General features: G+C 45.6%; 4 protein-coding genes across 4 annotated transcripts in view; 1 reads left to right on the plus strand and 3 right to left on the minus strand.

Annotated features, from left to right (window-relative positions):
• The window catches only part of LOC139377404 (dynein, axonemal, heavy polypeptide 9 like), a 63,457-nt gene that overhangs the window by 43,803 nt on the left and 1,170 nt on the right, over positions 1–18,484 (plus strand). The window contains exons 62-81 of the mRNA XM_071120433.1: positions 1,104–1,205; positions 1,307–1,441; positions 1,557–1,730; positions 1,889–2,021; positions 2,329–2,431; positions 2,576–2,698; positions 2,786–2,990; positions 3,421–3,585; positions 3,683–3,823; positions 3,980–4,150; positions 4,223–4,345; positions 4,501–4,694; positions 5,536–5,684; positions 5,782–5,909; positions 6,070–6,207; positions 6,340–6,429; positions 17,236–17,427; positions 17,544–17,663; positions 17,765–18,007; positions 18,204–18,386. Coding sequence (XP_070976534.1) covers positions 1,104–1,205; positions 1,307–1,441; positions 1,557–1,730; positions 1,889–2,021; positions 2,329–2,431; positions 2,576–2,698; positions 2,786–2,990; positions 3,421–3,585; positions 3,683–3,823; positions 3,980–4,150; positions 4,223–4,345; positions 4,501–4,694; positions 5,536–5,684; positions 5,782–5,909; positions 6,070–6,207; positions 6,340–6,429; positions 17,236–17,427; positions 17,544–17,663; positions 17,765–18,007; positions 18,204–18,386 — 3,012 coding nt within the window. The remainder of the gene's footprint in view (positions 1–1,103; positions 1,206–1,306; positions 1,442–1,556; positions 1,731–1,888; positions 2,022–2,328; positions 2,432–2,575; positions 2,699–2,785; positions 2,991–3,420; positions 3,586–3,682; positions 3,824–3,979; positions 4,151–4,222; positions 4,346–4,500; positions 4,695–5,535; positions 5,685–5,781; positions 5,910–6,069; positions 6,208–6,339; positions 6,430–17,235; positions 17,428–17,543; positions 17,664–17,764; positions 18,008–18,203; positions 18,387–18,484) is intronic.
• Positions 8,256–9,215, minus strand: LOC139377405 (cyclin-dependent kinase 5 activator 1-like). The gene has a single exon (XM_071120434.1). It carries the CDS (start codon positions 9,213–9,215, stop codon positions 8,256–8,258), a length of 960 nt encoding a protein of 319 aa, XP_070976535.1.
• Positions 11,657–12,616, minus strand: LOC139377402 (cyclin-dependent kinase 5 activator 1-like). Its single transcript, XM_071120431.1, has one exon. The coding sequence runs from the start codon at positions 12,614–12,616 to the stop codon at positions 11,657–11,659; it is 960 nt and encodes a 319-aa protein (XP_070976532.1).
• On the minus strand, positions 15,064–16,020 carry LOC139377403 (cyclin-dependent kinase 5 activator 1-like). Its single transcript, XM_071120432.1, has one exon. The coding sequence runs from the start codon at positions 16,018–16,020 to the stop codon at positions 15,064–15,066; it is 957 nt and encodes a 318-aa protein (XP_070976533.1).

Genomic DNA, 18,484 nt, shown 5'->3' on the forward strand with positions numbered 1-18,484 from the left:
ACTACAATCTTTGTCCCCATGTGCAGTTGCAAACCGTAGTCTGGCTTTTTTATGGCGGTTTTGGAGCAGTGGCTTCTTCCTTGCTGAGCGGCCTTTCAGGTTATGTCGATATAGGACTTGTTTAACTGTGGATATAGATACTTTTGTACCTGTTTCCTCCAGCATCTTCACAAGGTCCTTTGCTGTTGTTCTGGGATTGATTTGCATTTAGTACTTTCATCTCTAGGAGACAGAACACGTCTCCTTCCTGAGTGGTATGACGGCTGCATTGTCCCATGGTGTTTATACATGTGTACTGTTGTTTGTACAGATGAAAGTGGTACCTTCAGTCATTTGGAAATTGCTCCCAAGGATGAACCAGACATGTGGAGGTCTACAATTTTTTACAATTACAATTTCAAGGTCTTGGCTGGTTTCTTTTGATTTTCCCATGATGTCAAGCAAAGAGGCACTGAGTTTGAAGGTAGGCCTTGAAATACATCCTCAGGTACACCTCCAAGTGACCCAAATGATGTCAATTAGCCTATCAGAAGTTTCTAAAGCCAGGACATAATTTTCGGGAAGGCACAGTCAACTTAGTGTATGTAAACTTCTGACCCACTGGAATTGTGATACTGAGAATTATAAGTGAAATATTCTGTCTGTTAACAATTGACTTGTGAAATTACTTGTGTCACGCACAAAGTAGATGTTCTTACCGACTTGCCAAAACTATAGTTTGTTAACAAGATATTTGTGGAGTGGTTGAAAAACAAGTTTTAATGACTCCAACCTAAGTGTATGTCAACTTCCTTCTTCAGCTGTGACTGCATGTACAATGACCAAATGCAGTCTTACCTCTGGTTCATTTCATATGCAGCACCTGATCAACGCTATGGAAGAATACTGTTCTTTAGCGTGTCATCTTTTTCTCACATTGTTCTTTTTCCTTTCTCTCCTACTGCTATTCATAGATGTATGTAAGTATCTCTCTCACCTAATAGCCCGAGGTTGGCTACCACACCCACACGTCTTTTAAGACACTGTATTACCCTTGTGGATGTTTGCAACTTAAACTGATGTTATGGAATGTGTATATGTGAGCGTGCTTGTTTCCTCCCCAGGTGTTCTGTGAGGTGGAGGTGAAGAAGCTGTGTCTGTCTCAGGCTAATGCTGACCTGGCTGAGGCCGCAGACAAACTAGAAGCCATTAGGAAGAAACTAGCTGTGGGTCTCTCTCTCTCTCTCTCTCTCTCTCTCTCTCTCTCTCTCTCTCTCTCCCTCCCACATTTTCCCTTAACTGTGTGTGTGTGCGTGCGCGTGTGTAGGAGTTGGACTGTAGTCTGGACACCTTGACTGCTGCGTTTGAGAAGGCTACCTCTGAGAAGCTTCGCTGTCAGGACGAGGTCAACCACACCAACAAAACCATCGAACTGGCCAATCGCCTCGTCAAAGGACTCGAGGTGAGGAGATGGCTGACCAATAACAGCTCGGTTAGTTTGTCGTCATGCTACTTGGGAAAGTTTCCCAACATTAACAGTACGTTTTATGCACTGGTGGATAATGTGTGTGTTTCAGTCGGAGAATGTGCGTTGGGCCCACTCTGTAGCCGGGTACCATGAGCAGGAGGAGACTCTGTGTGGAGACATTCTGCTGACTGCAGCCTTCATCTCCTATGCCGGATCCTTCTCTAAGAAGTACCGCAGAGAACTACTGGAGAACCTCTGGATGCCCTTCCTACGTGGCCAGAAGGTCCTTCTCTCCTCTCATCTCTTACTCTCTCTCTCTCTCTTATGCTCCCCCTCTCCTATTCCCCTCCCCCTCTCAGATCCCCATCCCCATGACAGAGGGGTTAGATCCAGTGTGTATGCTAACACACCTCTCCTCCTCTCGTCTCCTCCCTTTCTCAGATCCCCATCCCCATGACGGAGGGGTTAGATCCAGTGTGTATGCTGACTGATGATGCTACCGTGGCTCAGTGGAACAATGAGGGGTTGCCGGGAGACAAGATGTCCACTCAGAACGCCACCATCCTCACCAACTGTGAGCGTAGAGAATGTTTTATACTTTCTACACCTTTATGTCCATGTTACAGATGTAAGATCTTAATTTGATCACACTGTGGCAGGAGAACATTCCTGCAATTTGAGGTTTAACAGGGCTTCTGAAGTTTGTAATTTCCACTTAGAAATTTCAGACTTGATTCTCCCTTACAGAAATGTCCATGAATTATGTTAACTCACATATCCTGTTGCCGCAGGATTATGCTGTAGCAAACTGGCTCAAATTAAGATCCTACATCTGTAAACGTATTGCAATTGTAACATGTTCCTCCTTTGTGTGCGCCCAGGTGAACGCTGGCCACTGCTTATTGACCCCCAACTGCAGGGCATCAAATGGATCAAGATTCGTTATGGCAACACCCTCAAGGTGGTCAGCCTGGGAGAGAAAGGGTGAGATTGCTCTCCTCTCCTCTGTGTCATCCCTCCATCATACTCTCCCCTCTCCTGAATGGATCTCCCTAATAGGTGTATCTGTTAAGCTTGCTCTCTCTTCAGGTATGTTTGATGTGTTCTACCTAAAGCCCATTTCCCCAGGTATGTGGATGTGATAGAGCAGGCTGTTGTGACTGGAGACACTGTCCTCATAGAGAATCTGGAGGAGTCCATCGACCCTGTCATAGACCCTCTACTGGGACGACACACGATCAAGAAGGGCAGGTAACACACACACACACACACACACCACATCATCATCAAAAAAGGCAGGTATAATGCGCACTCCTCCTCTCTCCCTCTCTCTCCCAGTTGTATAAAGGTGGGGGATAAAGAGTGTTTCTTCCACCCAGCGTTCAGGCTGATCCTCCACACTAAGCTGGCTAACCCCCACTATAAGCCTGAGATCCAGGCCCAGACCACCCTCATCAACTTCACTGTTACAAGAGACGGCCTGGAGGACCAGCTGCTGGCTCAGGTGGTCAATCTGGAGAGGCCCGACCTCGAGCACCTCAAGGTGGGATAGATGGCTATGTCCCCTGTCCTTCCTGGATCTCTCAGCCTCTTCCTTCTTGACCTCACATGGTCACAAAATGACACTTGAAGTTTGGTTGTGTTCGGTTCCTGCATAGTCGTGGTCTTGTATAGCTCAGACAGAGAGTAGGGTGTTTGTAACACCAGGGTCGTGGGTTTGATTCCCGGGGCCACCCACATGTTGCGAAATGATTTATTTTAGTAAAGTTTGTTTGTTGTGTTGCGGTTGTATTGTGGTTGTATAACGTTTGCATAACAGCTGTGTAACGGTTGTGTTGTGTTGTGGTTGTATAACAGTTGTATAGCGGTTGTGTTGTGGTTGTATAACGGTTGTGTTGTGGTTGCATAACGGTTGTGTTGTGGTTACATAACGGTTGTGTTGTGGTTGCATAACGGTTGTGTCGCGGTTGCAGAGTGACCTGACCAAGCAGCAGAACCTGTTCAAGATAGAGCTGAAGCTGTTGGAGGACGAGCTGCTGGGCCGTCTCTCTGCTGCTGAGAGCAACTTCCTAGGAGACAACGTCCTGGTGGAGAAACTAGAGACCACCAAACACACGGCCGCGGAGATCGAGATGAAGGTGAGACAGAGGTTTAAGGATAAAGGAAGAGAACTTAGACAGACTGCATAGCCAAATCGCTTGGTCCTGATTGCCAATATGCTGTTTTGGGACGTAGGTTCTGGAGGCGAAGGTGAACGAGGTGAAGATCAACGAGGCCCGAGAACACTACCGTCCCGTAGCAGTCAGATCCTCTCTGCTCTACTTCATCATGAACGACCTCAACAAGATCAACCCCATGTACCAGTTCAGCCTCAAGGTTACCAACAGCACTTTTTTATTTCATTTAACCTTTATTTCTACAGGTAAATCAAGACCTGTCCAAATGGACCAGTACAGACCAGTTAATGACCAGATTACAGCGTTCTAGCTTATCTAGGCTTGTCTTTGTCTTTCACTGTCTCCCTCCCTGTAGGCGTTTAATGTGGTGTTCCACAAGGCGGTGGAGCAGGCAGAGGTGTGTGAGGACGTGAGGAGCAGAGTCAACACTCTAATAGACGGCATCACCTACTCCACCTTCAACTACATCAGCAGAGGCCTGTTTGAGAGAGACAAACTCACCTTCACCGCTCAACTCGCCTTCCAGGTGTGTCTGTGGGGGGGGTCTCTCTGTGTGAGTCTGTGTGTTAGTTCTAATAGTGTGTTCCCTGTTCCCCAGTTGCTACTGATGAGTAAGGAGATAGACGTACGAGAACTAGACTTCCTGCTCCGCTTCAACATCGACCACAGCTACATCTGTCCTGTAGACTTCCTCTCCAACCAGGCCTGGAGCGCCATCAAGGTACACACACACACACACACACACACACACACACACACACACACACACACACACACACACACACACACACACACACACACACACACACACACAGTATCAAACACAAACACACACACACACACTTACAAACATGTATTTCCCCTCTTCTCCTCTAGACAATGAGTTTCACTGATGAGTTTCGTGGTTTGGACCGGGACATCGAGGGCTCCCCTAAACGCTGGAAAAAGGTGGTAGAGTCCGAGTGTCCGGAGAAAGAGAAGTTTCCTCAGGAGTGGAAAGCAAAAAGTTCCCTGCAGAAACTCATTATGATGAGAGCCCTGAGACCTGATAGGATGACTTACGCTGTCAGGTGACCGCACGCCAACAATACCCACCACCTCCAAACACACAGTGGATAGTTGAGGGACATACAATGTACCTTAGCTGGCCTCCTGTCCTTTTTACTCCTTACTGCCGCTTTCTCTCCCTCTCCTCTTCTCTACCTCTCCTCTCCCTCTCCTCTCCCTCTCCCTCCCTCTCCCTCTCCTCTTCTCTACCTCTCCTCTCCCTCTCCTCTCCCTCTCCTCTCCCTCTCCCTCTCCTCTTCTCTACCTCTTCTCTCCCTCTCCTCTCCCTCTCCTCTCCCTCTCCTCTCCTCTCCCTCTCCCTCTCCTCTTCTACCTCTCCTCTCCCTCTCCTCTCCCTCTCCTCTTCTCTACCTCTCCTCTCCCTCTCCTCTCCCTCTCCTCTCCTCTCCCTCTCCCTCTCCTCTTCTCTACCTCTCCTCTCCCTCTCCTCTCCCTCTTCCTCTCCTCTCCCTCTCCTATCCCTATCCTCTTCTCTACCTCCTATCCCTCTCCTCTCCCTCTTCCTCTCTCTCCTATCCCTCTCCTCTCCCTTTTATCTCCCTCTCCTATCCCTCTCCTCTTCTCTACCTCTCCTCTCCCTCTCCTCTCCCTCTCCTCTTCTCTAGCTCTCCTCTCCCTCTCCTCTCCTCTTCTCTACCTCTCCTCTCCCTCTCCTCTTCTCTCCCCTTCTCTACCCCTTCTCTACCTCTCCTCTCCCTCTCCTCTCCTCTTCTCTACCTCTCCTCTTCTCTCCCTCTCCTCTTCTCTCCCTCTCCTCAAATTATAATGAAATTATAATGACGATCATTCTCCCTCCCCATACCCCCCCTCTCACTCTATCTCCCTCTCTCTTTCTGTGTGTAGGAACTTTGTGGAGGAGAAGTTGGGGGTGAAGTATACAGAGAGGAGGAAGACCGAGTTTGCTAAGTCCTTCAGAGAGAGTGGACCCGCCTCGCCTGTCTTCTTCATCCTGTCTCCCGGAGTAGACCCTCTCAAAGACGTGGAGTCACTGGGTAACACTAAGACAACTGATTTTGTAATGTAAATATGACTGTAAATCTGAATGAACATGATACACACACTGAGAAACTCTTGTTCCCATGGTAACAGGCAGGAAGTTAGGATTCACCATAGACCTGGGGAAGCTCCACAATGTGTCTTTGGGTCAGGGCCAGGAGGCTGTGGCTGAGGTTGCCATGGAGATGGCTGCTAAGGAGGGACACTGGGTCATCCTACAGGTATGGCAATCTTGCTATATACTGTGCATAAGATATAGTTCAATCCTTCATTCATCATTGCATCCATCCATTCACTGTTTCATTAATCAATGTAGTCGTTTGTTCACGCAAACATCTGTTCATCCATCAATCAATCCATTCATTCATTTATCTCTGTCAGAATATCCACCTGGTGGCTCGCTGGCTGGGGTCGTTGGAGAAGCTTCTGGAACGCTGCTGTGAGGGCAGTCACCAGGACTACAGAGTGTTTATGAGTGCTGAGCCTGCCCCTACACCACAGGAGCACATCATCCCTCAGGTAAACACACACACACACACACACACACACACACACACACACACACACACACACACACAGACACATGCATTTATAATAACACTGTGTGTTTTCCTAATTGAAAAGTGTGTTTGTTCTCCTCTCCTGACTCAGGGCATCCTGGAGAATGCCATCAAGATCACTAACGAGCCTCCCACTGGCATGCATGCCAACCTCCACGCTGCTCTGGACAACTTTGACCAGGTAAAGGAATGTGTGTGTGCATGTCTGTCTGTCCATTGGTGTTAGGGATGGGCAATTGAAATCAAATGTTTGATTCTCGCTTCATAACAGCATCCAGTAATAGATCATTTACAGTTTGTTCACTATTTACTAATTGTTGTTTGTACATTTGTAAATGTTAGCAAGCTATACATAGTTATTTACTAAACTTTCAAATTGATTACTGGATCATTTATTAGATGTTAATATATACATTTATAATCCATTTAATAATCATTAGAAAAACTACAGCGGTGTTAAGTAACTAGGTAAAAATACTTTAAAGTACTACTTTGGAGTATCCGTACTTTACTTGAATATTTATATATTTTTTAAACTTTTACTTGACTACGATCCGAAAGAAAATATGTGTTTGTGACATTTCGAATGTCACGGATCCCTCCGGAACATTCACTACGCACACCTGACCCCTATTCCAAGTGATTCATATTTGAATAAGTGTGTCCTTGGTTTAACAGTGTCCTGTCGATTATTGTTACAATGTCCGTTGGTGCGTGTGAGTACCTGTGCTGTGTGTTTTTGGATTTCGTGCCATTGTGGATTGAAGAAATGATTACAGGTCTAGTCCCGTGTGTTAATCATTGTGAGAGTCTGTCATTTATTCAAGGTACTCCTGACTCTTTTGTTTTGGATTTCTAGCGTGTGTTTTGGAACGTGTTTGTTTGGTCTTCGTCCCCGAAGCGTTTACAACGCACGCTGTAATTTGGGTAAACTAAAACCCCTGTTACGCATTCCTGCGCCTGTCTCCCGACCCTTTATACCATCGCGACATCGATTGCTCAGGCAGGACAGCAAAACGGTCAAATTCATACACTTATTAAGAGAACTCATCACTACTGCCCCTGATCTGGTTTGTAAAATATTGTTAGACTGTGCCCCTGGCTTTCCATAAATAAATCAAAACAAGAACATCTGCATAATATAAGGAATTTGATATATAGACTTTGCTTTCCCTTTTGATACTTAAGTACATTTAAAACCAGATACCTTTAGACTTTTACTCAAGTCATATTTTACTGGGTGACTTTTACTTGAGTCATTTTCTATTAAGTATCTTTACTTTTACTCAAGTATGACAATTGGGTTCTTTTTCCACCACTCGTAAAGTATTATCTCCACCAAGATCTCAAAATCACAAGGAAAATATATATTTGTAAAATAATAAGGACACAACGTGATGTTTTTAAGAAATTATTTAAAGCATTTTATTTAAAAACAGTCATACTGTTTGTTCAAATTTATCAGAACCAATGGTCCTCAAACAAACCCCTGTCCCCCAGAACTGTCCCGTTTCGTGCTGAGGGGGAACATTGGTGTTCACTTCACTGTCTAAAGCACCAGGGTCGCAGCTTGTCTGTTCAACCATGATCTGAGCACTAGTCCAGTCACTCAAGGGTGTCTCCTTCCCTCCAGTGGTAGGAAGTACACATCTCCCAGAGTCAGAACAATAGGCTGGTGGGCTGCAGCCTCAGTGTGATGTGAGCACTAGTCCAGTCACTCAAAGGTGCCTCCAATCCTCCCGTAGTAGGAAGTGCACACATCAGACAGTCAGCTGGTATAGTAGATCGTAAGCTAAAGCCTCAGTTCTCCACACATTCATAGCTACCGATTTGTGTTCTCTTTCAAGTCAAATTTACCCTCACATTAACCCTTAAAATCTATGAATCATCTTTTCCCATCAAAGCTCACCCTCTTCCCCCCCGCCAACCAATCCTCCTCCCTCCCATTTTGAAATGTCAGACTGTAGTTGACACCCGCCCTCCCCTGGCCCCAATACCCTAGGTCCCTCACTGAGTACTGTACACACCGCTGAGCAGGCGGCTCTTCTTCTCCTCCTTCTGGCTCTCGTTCTTCAGGTCAGCAAACACCTGGCAGAAGAAGTTAGGGTCTGTGTTCATCTGGAGCATCTTGACACTCATCAGCTTGGTGATGGTCATGCAGCGGATCCAGAAGGTCTGCCTGCAGGTGTCCACCAGGAAGGGTTTCAGGGGGTAGGCGATCTCGTTGCCCATGTAGGAGCAGGTCGTATAGAGGCAGGTGAGCAGCACGGCATGTAGCTCGTGCAAGGTAGCCACCTCGTAGGAAACCGCCTCGCGGCACAGCATGTAGAGGAAGACCACAGCGGCCGGATTGATGCAGCTCTGGTTCTGATAGCAGTTGTCCAGCAGATAACGGTCCACCACCCGCAGCCACAGCACCGGGTCCATGGAAGACATGTCCTGGAGCCGGTAGCAGCGCCGGCACAGGAACTCACCCAGACAGCGCAGCAGCTCGCCGGTTGTAGCTTGGACCATCACCAGCCTCCTGGGAGTGTCAAGGTCCTGGACGGTCACCATCTGGGGTGTGTCGGGGGCCGTGTTTGAGTTGGATAAGGGGGCCGTCTCAACCGACGAGACGGAGTTGTTGGAGCTGTTGGAGATGGCTGGAGTGCCTTGGTCTTGGGTGGACAGCTTGTCACAGGACTGAGACTTCTCCAGGGTGAGGGTGGACAGGTTGGAGAAGGACTGAGACTTCTCCAGGTTCTCATTACTCAGATGGGCAATGTTGTTTTGGTTGGTGTTCTCGTGGGCCTGCACCTTCTTGGAGTTCTTCTTCTTCACAATCCACCTCCATGGTGAGTAGCGCTTCAGAGTCTTGTCTTTTGCGTTCTTACCGGTCTGGACTTCCATCAAGTGGCCCACAGTGTCCGGCCCATCCTTGAAGAGGACTGCCTTCTTGCGGAGTGAAATAGACATTGCGGATCCCATGGTCAATAGTGCCTGTGGAAAACAAAATGCTTCAATATTAGCAAAATGAAATGCATGGCATCAGTTCAGTTGGCCTAGCTAGCTCAGCTCTGGCTGTCTCTGAAATGGCAACCTATTCCCTATAAAGTGCACTGCTTTTGACCATGGCCCAAAGGGGTCTGGTGAAAAGCAGTGCTTTATATAGGAAACAGGGTTCCATTTGGGACAGATTCTAAATCACAGTATTAAGCATAGACATTAGTGCTCTGTGTTCATAAACATGAGCAATATAACATTCCAAAGCGAAACTAAAATATTACTCACTGATTTCAAGTTGATATGTGAAAAAGTTATAAAGATATTTCTACATTTACTTTGTTAATTGAAAGGTAAAGACGGGTTGTCCAGTGCTTTGAGTTCAAGGCTGTTATGGTTGTGAACATCAGAATTGTCCAAGGTTCTGAAATCGAGTTTCCACGTCGTAATAATGAAGTATGTCATAGAGGCGATTTTGAGAAAGATTATAAGTTTGATGTTGGCAAAAGTAAACAAATAAATAAAGTCTGATGTTCCCCGTGATAGAATTTGCCTCATATTTGATACAGCCTAGCTCAATAAATTGAAAACGAAATAACCTCTGAGTGTCTGTTACGTCACGGCGTTACATTTCTGTCCTCAGTGGCTGAATAACATGTATCTGGCGAGTGTTTTGCATGGATGTCAATGGTCTGTCAAATTATATTGGCAGCTCTGTCAGGCTCCCGCTTATCTCGTTCACCAGCAGACTATTCTTCCCCCTAAATTGTGCGTTAGTAAATTTACTTTAGCAATCTACTCCAATAATGCGCATTTAGCCTGGGGACGAATATGTGCGCGCCTATAATCGCTATTTGAAGTGGGGAGCATACAGACCTACTTCTATGTCAGGACTGACTGGAGGGCTAGCTTAAAATGCGCTATAAAAGTAGGCTAAATTGCATTTTCATGTAAAACGCAACATAAGAACCAACAGTAGCTGAAATAAAAAATTATGCAACTTAATTCAAACGTTTTTTTAAAGAATTTTAAAAATCATACAACAGTTGATCCTATACTAGACTAAGCTCGGTTTGAATATTCAAGTACCTCCCCATCCCTAATTGTTGTCCCAATATATTATCAATATCTCACAAACTCAAATCTCTCTCCCTGTGTGTGTCTGTCTGTAGGAGATATTGGGTCAGTGCAGTAGAGAGCAGGCGTTTAAGACCATCCTGTTCTCTGGGTAATACTAAGACAACTGATGTTGTAATGTAAATATCACTGTAAATCTACATGTACATGACACACACACTGAAAAGCTCTTGTTTCCATGGTTACTGGTACTTTACTTGAGAATGTATATATTTTTTAAACTTTTACTTCTACTTGACAACATTCAGAAAGAAAAGATGTGCTCCTTACATTTCCAATGCTCAGGCAGGACAGCAAAACGGTCAAATTCATACACTTATTAAGAGAACTCATCACTACTGCCCCTGATCTGGTTTGTAAAATATTGTTAGACTGTGCCCCTGGCTTTCCATAAATAAATCAAAACAAGAACATCTGCATAATATAAGGAATTTGATATATGGACTTTGCTTTCCCTTTTGATACTTAAGTACATTTAAAACCAGATACCTTTAGACTTTTACTCAAGTCATATTTTACTGGGTGACTTTTACTTGAGTCATTTTCTATTAAGTATCTTTACTTTTACTCAAGTATGACAATTGGGTTCTTTTTCCACCACTCGTAAAGTATTATCTCCACCAAGATCTCAAAATCACAAGGAAAATATATATTTGTAAAATAATAAGGACACAACGTGATGTTTTTAAGAAATTAATTAAAGCATTTTATTTAAAAACAGTCATACTGTTTGTTCAAATTTATCAGAACCAATGGTCCTCAAACAAACCCCTGTCCCCCAGAACTGTCCCGTTTCGTGCTGAGGGGGAACATTGGTGTTCACTTCACTGTCTAAAGCACCAGGGTCGCAGCTTGTCTGTTCAACCATGATCTGAGCACTAGTCCAGTCACTCAAGGGTGTCTCCTTCCCTCCAGTGGTAGGAAGTACACATCTCCCAGAGTCAGAACAATAGGCTGGTGGGCTGCAGCCTCAGTGTGATGTGAGCACTAGTCCAGTCACTCAAAGGTGCCTCCAATCCTCCCGTAGTAGGAAGTGCACACATCAGACAGTCAGCTGGTATAGTAGATCGTAAGCTAAAGCCTCAGTTCTCCACACATTCATAGCTACCGATTTGTGTTCTCTTTCAAGTCAAATTTACCCTCACATTAACCCTTAAAATCTATGAATCATCTTTTCCCATCAAAGCTCACCCTCTTCCCCCCCGCCAACCAATCCTCCTCCCTCCCATTTTGAAATGTCAGACTGTAGTTGACACCCGCCCTCCCCTGGCCCCAATACCCTAGGTCCCTCACTGAGTACTGTACACACCGCTGAGCAGGCGGCTCTTCTTCTCCTCCTTCTGGCTCTCGTTCTTCAGGTCAGCAAACACCTGGCAGAAGAAGTTAGGGTCTGTGTTCATCTGGAGCATCTTGACACTCATCAGCTTGGTGATGGTCATGCAGCGGATCCAGAAGGTCTGCCTGCAGGTGTCCACCAGGAAGGGTTTCAGGGGGTAGGCGATCTCGTTGCCCATGTAGGAGCAGGTCGTATAGAGGCAGGTGAGCAGCACGGCATGTAGCTCGTGCAAGGTAGCCACCTCGTAGGAAACCGCCTCGCGGCACAGCATGTAGAGGAAGACCACAGCGGCCGGATTGATGCAGCTCTGGTTCTGATAGCAGTTGTCCAGCAGATAACGGTCCACCACCCGCAGCCACAGCACCGGGTCCATGGAAGACATGTCCTGGAGCCGGTAGCAGCGCCGGCACAGGAACTCACCCAGACAGCGCAGCAGCTCGCCGGTTGTAGCTTGGACCATCACCAGCCTCCTGGGAGTGTCGAGGTCCTGGACGGTCACCATCTGGGGTGTGTCGGGGGCCGTGTTTGAGTTGGATAAGGGGGCCGTCTCAACCGACGAGACGGAGTTGTTGGAGCTGTTGGAGATGGCTGGAGTGCCTTGGTCTTGGGTGGACAGCTTGTCACAGGACTGAGACTTCTCCAGGGTGAGGGTGGACAGGTTGGAGAAGGACTGAGACTTCTCCAGGTTCTCATTACTCAGATGGGCAATGTTGTTTTGGTTGGTGTTCTCGTGGGCCTGCACCTTCTTGGAGTTCTTCTTCTTCACAATCCACCTCCATGGTGAGTAGCGCTTCAGAGTCTTGTCTTTTGCGTTCTTACCGGTCTGGACTTCCATCAAGTGGCCCACAGTGTCCGGCCCATCCTTGAAGAGGACTGCCTTCTTGCGGAGTGAAATAGACATTGCGGATCCCATGGTCAATAGTGCCTGTGGAAAACAAAATGCTTCAATATTAGCAAAATGAAATGCATGGCATCAGTTCAGTTGGCCTAGCTAGCTCAGCTCTGGCTGTCTCTGAAATGGCAACCTATTCCCTATAAAGTGCACTGCTTTTGACCATGGCCCAAAGGGGTCTGGTGAAAAGCAGTGCTTTATATAGGAAACAGGGTTCCATTTGGGACAGATTCTAAATCACAGTATTAAGCATAGACATTAGTGCTCTGTGTTCATAAACATGAGCAATATAACATTCCAAAGCGAAACTAAAATATTACTCACTGATTTCAAGTTGATATGTGAAAAAGTTATAAAGATATTTCTACATTTACTTTGTTAATTGAAAGGTAAAGACGGGTTGTCCAGTGCTTTGAGTTCAAGGCTGTTATGGTTGTGAACATCAGAATTGTCCAAGGTTCTGAAATCGAGTTTCCACGTCGTAATAAAGAAGTATGTCATAGAGGCGATTTTGAGAAAGATTATAAGTTTGATGTTGGCAAAAGTAAACAAATAAATAAAGTCTGATGTTCCCCGTGATAGAATTTGCCTCATATTTGATACAGCCTAGCTCAATAAATTGAAAACGAAATAACCTCTGAGTGTCTGTTACGTCACGGCGTTACATTTCTGTCCTCAGTGGCTGAATAACATGTATCTGGCGAGTGTTTTGCATGGATGTCAATGGTCTGTCAAATTATATTGGCAGCTCTGTCAGGCTCCCGCTTATCTCGTTCACCAGCAGACTATTCTTCCCCCTAAATTGTGCGTTAGTAAATTTACTTTAGCAATCTACTCCAATAATGCGCATTTAGCCTGGGGACGAATATGTGCGCGCCTATAATCGCTATTTGAAGTGGGGAGCATACAGACCTACTTCTATGTCAGGACTGACTGGAGGGCTAGCTTAAAATGCGCTATAAAAGTAGGCTAAATTGCATTTTCATGTAAAACGCAACATAAGAACCAACAGTAGCTGAAATAAAAAATTATGCAACTTAATTCAAACGTTTTTTTAAAGAATTTTAAAAATCATACAACAGTTGATCCTATACTAGACTAAGCTCGGTTTGAATATTCAAGTACCTCCCCATCCCTAATTGTTGTCCCAATATATTATCAATATCTCACAAACTCAAATCTCTCTCCCTGTGTGTGTCTGTCTGTAGGAGATATTGGGTCAGTGCAGTAGAGAGCAGGCGTTTAAGACCATCCTGTTCTCTGGGTAATACTAAGACAACTGATGTTGTAATGTAAATATCACTGTAAATCTACATGTACATGACACACACACTGAAAAGCTCTTGTTTCCATGGTTACTGGTACTTTACTTGAGAATGTATATATTTTTTAAACTTTTACTTCTACTTGACAACATTCAGAAAGAAAAGATGTGCTCCTTACATTTCCAATGCTCAGGCAGGACAGCAAAACGGTCAAATTCATACACTTATTAAGAGAACTCATCACTACTGCCCCTGATCTGGTTTGTAAAATATTGTTAGACTGTGCCCCTGGCTTTCCATAAATAAATCAAAACAAGAACATCTGCATAATATAAGGAATTTGATATATGGACTTTGCTTTCCCTTTTGATACTTAAGTACATTTAAAACCAGATACCTTTAGACTTTTACTCAAGTCATATTTTACTGGGTGACTTTCACTTTTACTTGAGTCATTTTCTATTAAGTATCTTTACTTTTACTCAAGTATGACAATTGGGTTCTTTTTCCACCACTCGTAAAGTATTATCTCCACCAAGATCTCAAAATGATAAAGAAAATATATATTTGTAAAATAATAAGGACACAACGTGATGTTTTTAAGAAATTATTTAAAGCATTTTATTTAAAAACAGTCATACTGTTCGTTCAAATTCATCAGAACCAATGGTCCTCAAACAAACCCCTGTCCCCCAGAACTGTCCCGTTCTTGCTGAGCGGGAACATTGGTTTTTACTTCAATGTCTAAAGCGCCAGGGTCGCAGCTTGTCTGTTCAACCATGATCTGAGCACTAGTCCAGTCACTCAAGGGTGTCTCCTTCCCTCCCGTGGTAGGAAGTACACATCTCCCAGAGTCAGAACAATAGGCTGATGGGCTGCAGCCTCAGTGTGATGTGAGCACTAGTCCAGTCACTCAAAGGTGCCTCCAATCCTCCCGTAGTAGGAAGTGCACACATCAGACAGTCAGCTGGTATAGTAGATCGTAAGCTAAAGCCTCAGTCCTCCACACATTCATAGCTACCGAGTTATGTTCTCTTTCAAGTCAAATTTACCCTCGCATTAACCCTTAAAATCTATAAATCATCTTTTCCCATCAAAGCTCACCCTCTTCCCCCCCCGCCAACCAATCCTCCTCCCTCCCATTTTGAATTGTCAGACTGTAGTTGACACCCGCCCTCCCCTGGCCCCTATACCCTAGGTCCCTCACTGAGTGCTGTACACACCGCTGAGCAGGCGGCTCTTCTCCTCCTTCTGGCTCTCGTTCTTCAGGTCAGCAAACACCTGGCAGAAGAAGTTAGGGTCTGTGTTCATCTGGAGCATCTTGACACTCATCAGCTTGGTGATGGTCATGCAGCGGATCCAGAAGGTCTGCCTGCAGGTGTCCACCAGGAAGGGTTTCAGGGGGTAGGCGATCTCGTTGCCCATGTAGGAGCAGGTCGTATAGAGGCAGGTGAGCAGCACGGCATGTAGCTCGTGCAAGGTAGCCACCTCGTAGGAAACCGCCTCGCGGCACAGCATGTAGAGGAAGACCACAGCGGCCGGATTGACGCAGCTCTGGTTCTGATAGCAGTTGTCCAGCAGATAACGGTCCACCACCCGCAGCCACAGCACCGGGTCCATGGAAGACATGTCCTGGAGACGGTAGCAGCGCCGGCACAGGAACTCACCCAGGCAGCGCAGCAGCTCGCCGGTTGTAGCGTGGACCATCACCAGCCTCCTGGGAGTGTCGAGGTCCTGGACGGTCACGTTCTGGGGCGTGTCGGGGGCCGTGTTTGAGTTGGATAAGGGGGCCGTCTCGACCGACGAGGCGGCGTTGTTGGAGCTGTTGGAGATGGCTGGAGTTCCTTGATCCTGGGTGGACAGCTTGTCACAGGACTGAGACTTCTCCAGGGTGAGGGTGGACAGGTTGGAGAAGGACTGAGACTTCTCCAGGTTCTCATTACTCAGATGGGCAATGTTGTTTTGGTTGGTTTTCTCATGGGCCTGCACCTTCTTGGAGCTCTTCTTCTTCACAATCCACCTCCATGGTGAGTAGCGCTTCAGAGTCTTGTCTTTTGCGTTCTTACCGGTCTGGACTTCCATCAAGTGGCCCACAGTGTCCGGCCCATCTTTGAAGAGGACTGCCTTCTTGCGGAGTGAAATAGACATTACGGTTCCCATGGTCAATAGTGCCTGTGGAAAACAAAATGCTTCAATATTAGCAAAATGAAATGCATGGCATCAGTTCAGTTGGCCTAGCTAGCTCAGCTCTGGCTGTTTCTGAAATGGCAACCTATTTCCTATAAAGTGCACTGCTTTTGACCATGGCCCAAAGGGGTCTGGTGAAAAGCAGTGCTTTATATAGGAAACAGGGTTCCATTTGGGACAGATTCTAAATCACAGTATTAAGCATAGACATTAGTGCTCTGTGTTCATAAACATGAGCAATATAACATTCCAAAGCGAAACTAAAATATTACTCACTGATTTCAAGTTGATATGTGAAAAAGTTATAAAGATATTTCTACATTTACTTTGTTAATTCAAAGGTAAAGACGGGTTGTCCAGTGCTTTGAGTTCAAGGCTGTTATGGTTGTGAACATCAGAATTGTCCAAGGTTCTGAAATCGAGTTTCCACGTCGAAATAAAGAAGTATGTCATAGAAGCGATTTTGTGAAAGATTATAAGTTTGATTTTGGCGAAAATAAATAAATAAACAAATAAATAAAGTCTGATGTTCCCCGTGATAGAATTTGCCTCATATTTGATACAGCCTAGCTCAATAAATTGAAAACGAAATAACCTCTGAGTGTCTGTTACGTCACGGCGTTACATTTCTGTCCTCAGTGGCTGAATAACATGTATCTGGCGAGTGTTTTGCATGGATGTCAATGGTCTGCCAAATTATATTGGCAGCTCTGTCAGGCTCCCGCTTATCTCGTTCACCAGCAGACTATTCTTCCCCCTAAATTGTGCGTTAGTAAATTTACTTTAGCAATCTACTCCAATAATGCGCATTTAGCCTGGGGACGAATATGTGCGCGCCTATAATCGCTATTTGAAGTGGGGAGCATACAGGCCTACTTCTATGTCAGGACTGACTGGAGGGCTAGCTTAAAATGCGCTATAAAAGTAGGCTAAATTGCATTTTCATGTAAAACGCAACATAAGAACCAGCAGTAGCTCAGATAATAGCTTGTACAGCTACATTTCAGTGTTTTTTTTTTAAGAAATAAAAAAATCATACAACAGTTGATCCAATACTAGACTAAGCTCGGTTAGAAAATTCAAGTACCTCCCCATCCCTAATTGCTGTCCCAATATATTATCAACATCTCACAAACTCAAATATCTCTCTCTCTTTCTCTCTCTCTCTATCACTCTCTCTCTCTCTAGGATATATTGGATCAGTGCAGTAGAGAGCAGGAGTTTAAGACCATCCTGTTCTCTCTGTGTTATTTTCATGCCTGTGTGGCTGAGAGGCGCAAGTTCGGTCCTCAGGGTTGGAACAGGAAATACCCCTTTAACACTGGAGACCTCACCATCTCTGTCAATGTGCTCTACAACTACCTGGAGGCCAACTCACAGGTCACCGTTTACCGTGTTATAGTGATCAGGATGGTGATAGTGATGATGATTGATGATGATGTTGAGTCATTGTTCATGTATGTGGCGTGTGTGTGTGTGTGTGTGTGTGTGTTCAGGTGCCGTGGGAGGACTTGCGCTATCTGTTTGGAGAGATCATGTACGGAGGTCACATCACAGACGACTGGGACAGAAGACTCTGTAGAACCTACCTGGAGGAATACATGCAGCCCAACCAGGTGTGTGTGTGTGTGTGTGTGTGTGTGTGTGTGCGTGTGTGCGTGTGTGGTTTGTGATTGTGATGATAATGTTACAAAGAAACCCACAACCTTTCCACCAGTCTGACAGGAAGTTGGCTCTGGCTCCGGGCTTTGTGGTTCCCTCCAACTTGGACTACCAGGGTTACCATGGTTACATAGATGAGATGCTGCCCCATGAGAGCCCGGTGCATTATGGGCTACACCCCAACGCAGAGATAGAGTTTCTGACGGTGACCTCTGATAACCTCTTCCACACACTGCTGGAGCTGCAGTCACCTGACTCTGTGATGGGAGAGGGGGCTTCACAGACCGTAGAGGAGAAGGTATATGAGAGACACACACACACACACACACATTTAAACACACACGCACACACACATTTAAACACGCACGCGCGCACACACACACACACACACACACACACACACACACACACACATATTCATACCAGACACACACATTTAAAAACACACACATACACTGGACCCCACACACACTCATCTCTCATCCTCTCTGCAGGTGAAGACCATCCTAGACGAGGTGTTGGAGAAGCTTCCAGAAGAGTACAACATGTCAGACATCACGTCTAAGACAGCTGAGAGATCACCATACATCCTGGTCTGCTTCCAGGAGTGTGAGCGTATGAACACGCTCGTCTACGAGATACGACGCTCACTGAAGGAGCTGGACCTGGGGCTGAAGGTGGGTTAGGGGCTATGTTTTTTAAAAATGTATTTATATTTAACCTTCATTTAACTAGGCAAGTCAGATAAGAACAAATTCTTATTCACAACCCGGAC

This window comes from Oncorhynchus clarkii, chromosome 20, assembly GCF_045791955.1.
Source record: "Oncorhynchus clarkii lewisi isolate Uvic-CL-2024 chromosome 20, UVic_Ocla_1.0, whole genome shotgun sequence".
NCBI classification, from domain to species: Eukaryota; Metazoa; Chordata; class Actinopteri; order Salmoniformes; family Salmonidae; genus Oncorhynchus; species Oncorhynchus clarkii.

Bases quoted from the DNA above. Each gene is read 5' to 3' on its own strand.
- LOC139377405 (XM_071120434.1), bottom strand. From the start codon at position 9,215: ATGGGATCCGCAATGTCTATTTCACTCCGCAAGAAGGCAGTCCTCTTC.
- LOC139377402 (XM_071120431.1), bottom strand. From the start codon at position 12,616: ATGGGATCCGCAATGTCTATTTCACTCCGCAAGAAGGCAGTCCTCTTC.
- LOC139377403 (XM_071120432.1), bottom strand. From the start codon at position 16,020: ATGGGAACCGTAATGTCTATTTCACTCCGCAAGAAGGCAGTCCTCTTC.